This window comes from Lygodium microphyllum, chromosome 5, assembly GCF_053477565.2.
Source record: "Lygodium microphyllum isolate KBCC chromosome 5, Lygodium_microphyllum_v1.1.10, whole genome shotgun sequence".
Taxonomy (NCBI): Eukaryota; Viridiplantae; Streptophyta; class Polypodiopsida; order Schizaeales; family Lygodiaceae; genus Lygodium; species Lygodium microphyllum.
In genome coordinates this window covers 34,717,281-34,726,292 of record NC_141139.1, presented here as the reverse complement: position 1 = coordinate 34,726,292, position 9,012 = coordinate 34,717,281, and the positions used below count along the sequence as shown (strand labels likewise).

General features: G+C 35.7%; 1 protein-coding gene across 3 annotated transcripts; it reads right to left on the bottom strand.

The window, feature by feature from the left end:
• Positions 1–658: 658 nt before the first annotated feature.
• LOC148035681 (uncharacterized) lies at positions 659–7,803 on the bottom strand. Of its 3 annotated transcripts, XM_087678989.1 has the most exons (4): positions 7,144–7,803; positions 1,814–2,006; positions 1,010–1,205; positions 659–929 (listed from the first exon to the last, which is right to left on the bottom strand). In XM_087678989.1, exons 1-4 carry the CDS (start codon positions 7,768–7,770, stop codon positions 851–853), a joined length of 1,095 nt encoding a protein of 364 aa, XP_087535115.1. In that variant the 5' UTR covers positions 7,771–7,803; the 3' UTR covers positions 659–850. The 3 variants fall into 3 exon arrangements, with proteins under 3 accessions (XP_087535115.1, XP_087535113.1, XP_087535114.1); XM_087678987.1 differs by having other exon boundaries at positions 659–1,205; XM_087678988.1 differs by having other exon boundaries at positions 659–1,205; positions 1,883–2,006.
• Between the last annotated feature and the right edge of the window lie 1,209 nt (positions 7,804–9,012).

Sequence of the window (9,012 nt, the reverse complement as noted above, 5' to 3'; positions counted from 1 at the left end):
TTCAAAAAAGCATTTCATAGAGACTTGGGCAAGGCAACAAACATGATGAAAGTTTCAAGTTTTAACGACTTTGAGTTTTTAAAATAGATCTTCCAAATAGAAAGCATATCCAACCACCATCACATAAACATGCTAATGCTCAACTTTAGCTTATTATCGTCCAAAAATAAAATGATGCCCATAATGGCACCATCCATTAACCATTTTGTGGAGGGAAATGTTAATGGAAGATTAAGGAAAAGATATTCAACAACAAAAATCATTTAAATTTTTTTTAGAACATATTTATTTCTTACACTAAAGTTTGTAAAATAGAGCTTTAAAGGAATATATACACCTCCTAAAATATCCTTCAATATTTTAGACAAAAGTTGAATCTTGTACCCATAATGGGGGTGCATTGCATTTTGCATTTCCATATCAACTAGGATTACCTCACAAATCAACATCACAAATCCACACTAAGGTACTCACAAATCTACCTCCTAAGAAAGACTCCCAACAATTAAACTTCATACATTCTATCATATCGGCCATGACTACCTCATGAATCTACCCAAAATTTCTCCAATACATTATTTATTTATTTATTAAACCAATAAATTAAATATGACGATTGTGTTTTCACACAATGAATATGTATTTACCAATCATACATAGAAGAAATTTCAATTATCAATGATTTTATCAAAGACATTTATGGACAATTTTTTTCTAGCTAGAGATGGTATCTTAATATGTTACATTATTAGCAAACGATCATATAACATTGTTTGCATGTACCTTGTAATACCATAGTTTTATCATTGTAACTTGTATGCCCATTATAAACTATATATAGCACTCATGTTTATAATCTTATATACGAATACACTCCAATGACATTATGGGTAGCGAGTAATTTGTGTTGCTCAACTTCACTGTGTCTCCTGCAACACGCAATGGATTGAGAACCACAAACAAAAGTAGTTGAAAAACATAACCAAATGGAACTTGTATTTGATACGACCATCCTGTATATGGAATGCTCATTGATATATCCCTTGAGAACCAATCAAATGGTCCACTTCTCCTCTTTTGGGGATCAAGGCCATCCGTTAAAATAGGTACTAGATTTTGTGAAGGGGTTCCATGGAAGACATGTTGTATAGGTCCTTCCCCATCTTTGTTGTCATTAGGATATTGTAGATATGTTACAATTCTTCCTAACATACAATTCAAAAAGTCATTAGCACAATAGAAAATGGATTTGATTATAAAAGAACAAGCCACTATGATATCCTACTATAGAAAATGGATCTGGTTATAAAAGAACAAGATACTATAATATCCTACCATTCTTCCTACCATATACATCATAATTACATGAGATAATAATTGCAAATGGTAATTAGTTGCACATGATCTTTATAGTTTCCATCTAAGTTTCACATCTAGATGAGTTGCCAATGATTTAAACTTTCATTGATGTATCAATACATAAATGATGTGTACTTAACTCATGTGTAGTTATACAATAAACAATAAAAGAATAGTTTTATCAAATAGAAGGATGTGATAAATTCTTGTAATATAATAGAATGACACTTTCATTAGTCAATGTCAAAATGAAGCTTTTAAGCATGATATAATCAACTAAAAATTTCATCAATTGGACCATCAAGATGAACCTTTGATCGTATACTTCAAACTCAAAATATGAAATAAGGACACTACATACTGAAGTGTACTAATAATATTTTTACAAATACACTAATTTCACTACATATAATTTCCTTTGACAATGTGATGATAAATAGGAAGAATCGATTACCTGCCAAAGTTGTAGAACTTGAGATCTCTTTCTCTAAGGCATTAAGAAACCTATCAAAGAGTTTGTCACCTGGCCTCAATGTTGGATTTGGATGCTTCTTCAAAGTTTTGTAGCCTTTTTGTGAGCAACGATATGTGATAATGTCATCCACGAACTTTGAATCCCACAGACATGGCAAAAAAGTACATAACACCTTGCATGAAGAAATAACCACGAGTATAAATGCAGAGGAAAAGTACATAACACCTTGCATGAAGAAATAACCACAAGTATGAATGAAGAGAGAACATCTGCGTACCATAATATATGAAAAATAATAACACCTAAATTTTTTAGAAACCTCTAGAGTTAGGTCTTTAATTGGATTGGCAAGTATATTTCCACACATTTGAAGTCATTTGAATTTTAATTCAATTATTTGACTTGCAAGTATATTTCCACATTTGGAGATTCTTTATTAATTTGCATACAACATTTGACTTGTAAGTATATTTTCACACTTTTATGTACTTTTTTGACACATTTTGATAACTACTTTAAATTGGACTTGCAAGTATATTTTCACTGTATGAGAAGGAATTTATGAGTAATAAATTTACTTAGTAGGTCCTAGTTTCAATTGTACTAGATGGTAGCCAAGTGTGATGAGATAGCTTGAGATGAACCCTAGAGGGGGTTTGCATATTGCCAACCTAACTACATGCATATGGCCCTAGTTTACATCATAATGGAGGTATTTAAGTGTTGCTCAAAGGAAAGATTTTTCCAAATATGTTCCAGGTGAAGAAGTAAACACTCCTATTTACATTCTAAATTGCAACTATAAACTAATGATTCATATGCAAGCTTTCACTAGTAACAAACCTTCACTTACTCATTTCCAAAATCTGTAGGAGAGAATTATTTGTATATGTACTACATGTCACAAAATAAGTACGATGCAAAAAGCCAAAAATGGATAAAGACAAATGATTGCTGGCTCTCTTAACTCTACTGAAAGGACACCATATGGAGAAGAAAGTCCGTTCTTCAAAAACCCAAGAAATCCCTACTCCTCAACCACAAACATTAGACACAGGTCAGCCGACTCCTACGATCCTTAGGAGGCATGAAGCACTTCAACATGACAAAAATAGTGAGCATGAGTGAAAAATGGGAACCATTTTCCAAGTAGGTCACTTAGCTCTTTGGCTCCACTAGTGGTTCAAGTAGGTCCACATGTGCCACTATCTAAGAGGATAGTGGAGTAGAGGGGACAAGAACATTTGGTCATTTATGCATTGATTAATGACTTAGAGAAAATACAAAAGCTTGGCATCCTTGAAGAGGCCATGAAAGATCCAAAGTGGCATATGATTTCATAATGTGGAATCACACTTGCAAGGTGATTGGCACCAAATAGTTTTACAATATTGAGTATAAGGTCAATGGATCATTGGATAAACCAAGGCATGCCTTATAGGCAAGGGATTTGCAATTTTGACTAGAAAGAAACTTGTTTTGAAGTTTTCCCTACTAAAGATAAGGTTTGCAAACTTTGAAAGACCATATATGGCCTTAAAAAAGCCCCATCTACATGGAATGAGCAAATTGATAGGCACTCGATAAATATTACTATAAAAAGATGTAATTTTTAATGCTCAATTTGGAGGGGAATGGAAAGTGTACGCTCATGAAGAGAAGATTTCTCAAACATTGGTTGTTGACCCTATCTATTGAGTTAGAGAAGACAAATCTTAAACTCACACTTTTGTTTAAGGGTCGAAGTTTGGTAGAAATCAAATAGGATCTCCCAAAGAAAATATGTTGGTGAGATACTTAAAGCTTTGGATATGGTTGATTGTAAATCAATGGTTACCCATCTAAGGTTTATTTAAAGCTTTCAAAAGAAGATATATTTGCCCTTGTTGATAGTGAGCTTTTAGTGGCTTTCCTTGTGTGATAATAGATATATAAGTGGAGTTATAAATGTTCTAAGCATGTTTTGTAATCAACCAAAAGAAAGTCATTAGAGCCAGGAAAGTGTATTCTAAGGTTCATTGCATGTACTTTGGAATATGTATGGCATCTCATACATTGGATGTAGTACACTTTAATTGGCTACTACCACTCATATTGGGTAGGAGCCCATAGATGGCAAGAGATTAGTGATATGTCATTGCTTCTCAATTTATTTATAAGACCTTATGGTTAAGAAGGCTTTTGGAAAATCTGTAGTTATTGAAAAATAACCATAAACTAGATTTGTATATTGATTGCTACAAACCACGTGTTTCATACCTGCATAAAACACATTGAAGCTATATATTGTTGTGTAATTAGGGATGGACAGATGGTTTTGGAGTTGTGCAAAAATTTTCACTAAATCTCTTGGAAGAAGTACCCCAGTGGCTAGACAAGTTAACTTGACAAAAGAATGATAGATTAAGTGTAACAAAATCAGCGGTAAGCTCATTTAAAGCACATTTTTCACCAAGCTAGAAAATTCAAACCACCAACCATTAAGCATCAAGAAACATTCTTCATTTATGAACACTAGGACTCTAAGTGTAGCACTTTTAATGCCCCTAGCATTCACAACTTCAGTGCAAGCTAAAGCATGCTACCTATGACGATGAGTTACATGGGACTAGTACTTCTAAGAGAGGAGTAAATGTAAATTAAAATATGCAAAGATGGAACATATGAAGATTAAGTGCAAGTATTACTAATAATAGAAGGTTAAAAAAAGAAAATTTAACATGCAAATGGTGTCAAACAAGTGTTTCCATTAATGAAATGGGAATTATCAACACATTTCCACATTTACACATTCTTAAAGATAAGCCTACTTAGTAAAATTTAACTTGTATATCTAAGACAATAAAATATGAATTTACTATAGAATTGAGTGAAACAAGATTATGTAATGCATTCATCTCCAAAAATTAGTTTCTACGATTTTAGTGCACCTTCATTCGATGGAGAACACAATCAACAATTTAAAGTGAAAATAATGTGCAGTAAGAGAAATAGTGGGAAAACAAAATCTTAATTTTCTTTTGTGAATAATAGAGAAGTTATTGCTTTTCTTGATAAGGCATGACTTGTAAAGCAAAATTATTACTAGAAGAATGAAAAATAAATGCTTTTCTTGAGAAGACATGACTCAAGAAGCAAAACAAAAAATCATTTACTTTCTTGGAGAAAAAGAATTTAAAAAAGAATTATATTCTCTCTCCTTTGACTCCTTAAACATCTATTTAAACTTCCACATTTATCTAGGATTGGCCAAAACCTAGTGTGTAATTGGGAGACAAAGAGCTCGGTGTGCTTGATTTGCAATCAATTAATCTATGGATGCTAGATGTAACACCCTCTAATATTCCAAGAATCTCTCTTTATCCTAGCCTCTCTCCCACGCAAAAGATCTAATGCTACTCTCCTAAAATTTCTTAAACATCTATTTAAACTTTCCACATCTATCTAGGATTGGCCAAACCCTTGGGAGGGGTGTAATTGGGGGAGAGAGCTCGATGTGCTTTGTTTACAATCAATCAATTGATGGATGCTAGATGTAACACGGCCCTCTATTATTCCAAAAATCTCTATTCATGCTACCCTCTTCCTCTCCCACACAAAAGATCTTATAATGCTACTTTCCTAAAATTTGTTTACACACACTTTGCCAACTCCAAAACATTTGTTCATATGCTTAAAAATTAGTCATGCGAATAAATCTCTAAATTTCTTAGATGCAAATCTCTTATGTGCTTTAAGATATAAAATCTCAATTTTGAAGGATCGCCAAGTGTGGAATAAAATTGATTAAATAAGTAAATGGAGAGGAGAGAGATTAGACGTCTAGTACACATATCAAACCTATTCTAATAGGGATGAAATCCTTTGCATGTTGTTCATACAAAATCCTATAAATTATGTTGTAGGAACATGCAAAGTTATATAAATTATGTTGTTCCTACAACATGCAAAATCCTTTGTATGTTGTTTATATAGAATTATATACAAAACCCTTTGTATATTGTTTCTACATAATTATATAAATTGGTTTTGTTTTCACTTTCTTTGGGGGGAGGAGGAAGAGCTAGGGCGAGAGATACAAATGGTGTACCTATTAAACCTATTCTAATGAGACAAATCATGTTTATTTTCTTTCCATAAAATATGTAAGGCATTACTAAACCAACAATATAGTAATGAGGGATTGGGTATTACTAGGCATGAAAAAATCAGCATAGTAATATTGAGGCATTGAAGTGTGGAATAAAATGGAGAGAATAATTGGATGCGAGAGAAAGTGTAGGATTAGATGGATAGACTAAATGGAAGGTGGGGGGGGCCTAAGCATTTCTAATTTCCAAACTAAATGGAGGGGGGATAAATTTCAAAATAGAAAATTTGAGGGTAAATGGAGGGGGGAGAGAGGGTACACCTTCCTATTTTTCTAAGAAGTACGAATGTGCATTGCATCTACAAGCATGTGCGCAAATATAGCTAGGCCTACAATGTCAATAAAATGAAGAACTTCAATTTAATATTACTCGAAAGAGAATCGGGATAGTTATTCTTTGCTGATACATATTTGCGTAGATGTCACATGTTTATGAATGTAATGAATAAACAAGTCCTTGTTTATTCACTTGTTTATTCATTACCTTAAATGTGCAACCAACATGAATTGAAATACAAATAGAGAGAGATAATTTAACATGGATAAGGTTGAACTTCAACTAAGACTCTTGAGTGCTTGAAAGACTCATCTCCCACAATTGAACTTTCAAGGGCAATCCATTGTTCTCGGTGACAAATTGGAGTGAATTGAAAAAGCCATAGTAATTTACTTATTTGCCAATAATTATGATTAAATTGCCCAACTTTGTATTACAAAGCATGTCCTATTGCAAGGACAAAAACAAGCACTCTTTGGATATTTCTTGATTTTGAGTGAAGAAAGTTCAGTCAATTAATCAGACATATTCCTCAAAATTTCTAGTGATAATAAGCTAAGGCCTATACATCCATGGTAGGCCAAGCAAAGGTTCTACAGTTGAACTAGCAATGGCATAAAGACTAGCTTGACTTAGACAACTATCATGAATAATATTCACACAAAACTTGCTTCGAAGACCTTCAATTTCAAACAATGAAGATTTTTTAATTGGGATTTATCATTTTCCTACTTGCCATGCCTTGAAATTTCAAGGATTTTACAAGGAAGGGACTCTTTACACTCCACATTTGCCCACAAAACCATTTGCAAGTTCCCAAGATGTTTTGCTACCGGCATCACAATTTGTTCAAAAAACCAAGGTGGTTGGGCAGTGGCATACCTCGCGATATTGAGATGATTGGTGTAAATTCCGTCTGATTAGTAGGTTGGTGTCATGCACCCAATTGATGAGGCTCTCATTCGCAAGGCCCGGCTTCGGCGATGCTTCGATAATAATCTTGCGCTTGCAGCCTATGACATGGTCATGATGCTCCATGGACTCGAGATCGATGGTAGCAAATGGGCCCAAGGAGAGAGTGGCAATATTGGCCCCGCAGCCATTGATGGGTGCAGCCGAATTACAGCTTACGCAGAGCGTGAAACTGGCAGGGAATGGGCTGACGCAAGGCAACGATATTGTGATGCCGGAGGATCTGTCATCAGCCCCTCCTATGCTTGCAAGGGCTGCAGTTTCTGGAATTATATGATAACCAGATAACGTATAAGTGTTAGAGGCCAATCCTTCATCCCCTCCTCTGCTTGCAAGTGCTGCAGCTTCTGGAATATGATGGTCTCGTGAGCTGGTCGCCACCCGGAGGATTGCGGCGTCAAGGATTATGCGGGCCATTCTGGGCGAGTAAGAGTGGAGGCAGCCCTCAGCGTCCTGGTACTGCACGCTTAATACGTATTTGGGGTCGTCATATTTAGCCGCCAGCGCTTTTGCTTCTCTCAGGAGCCTCTCTCCCATCCTTGCTTCCAATTGCTAGCATGCCAGATTCCGACTTGCAGCCGTGCAGACTCCTCTTTGATCCATTTTCTCGGTGTGCTCTTTCTTCCCTGCTACGACGTGCTCAATATCGAATGCTTTGACACGTGCCACTCATGCAAAGTCATCCATAATAGGAAGCGTTATTTACCTTCTTATGAGCAACCGTCCAACTAAAATCAAAGATCAAATACAGGTCAAATGTTATTCCATGCCATAGAAACCCTAAGCGAAAGGACGAGGCTGGAAAAGTGGGCTATTATCTCCCACATGTGGCATTTACCCCACTCGGGGTGAGTTAAGTAGGGGATAACACCCGTTGCGCCCCCATGCATATCTCTGCATGGGAACTTGCCGGGTGATCATTGGCAAGCACTTTGCAGAGAAAGAAGATGAGAGAATGAAGGAATTAGTGGCTGAGGATAGCAAAGAGTTTATCAACTACATGAACTCCTACAAACATGTATGCTAAAGAGGAAGAAAAGTGAAGCATACTTGGATGGTGCAATTTCTAAAGAAATAGTCTTGCTAGGTGGTGAAAGCAAGCTCAAAAATCGCTTGATCAAGATAGAAGAGCACATTAGGGTAATCATTGAAGTTGACACTCAATTAGTGTCAAACCCTTTGGCGGTGTTGTGATGCTACACATCCACTCGTGAAAAACCTTGGAAGATGGTTGTGAGTTAGATGTTTAGAGTAGCCAAAGTCAGCATCACTATCAATATGTTTTGGTTTTTGCCTAGCGTGGTAACTTGTACAAAATTTTGATGCTTGCTTTATATTCCATATGCTAGGTGAATAATGACAAAGGAAGGGGATCTCACAATGCTATGACAAGGATTTTGAAAGATGCATGAAGGGCTGAATACTCTCGATGGTGTAGGTGGCACTACACAACTAAAGAGAGCAGTACTAAGTTTACACAAATTTGGCACATGTGAAACAATGGTACGATGCCAATTCTACAGGATACTCAGTTAATGCACATTGATGGGGATGTTGAGCTTTGAATCAGTAACTACCCTAGAGCTCTCTCAAGGGCATAGATTCTAATGCCAGCTATCGTTACTCGATTGATGAATGGGGCTCTCATGTGTCTACTAATTCTCATGTGCTAGCATCAATGTCACCAGTACATCAACATTTTCCTTCTTCACCATTTAGTAGATGTAAAACAGATCCAACTACACTACAAGGATTTGAGCTAGTAGCGACGGCGAATAG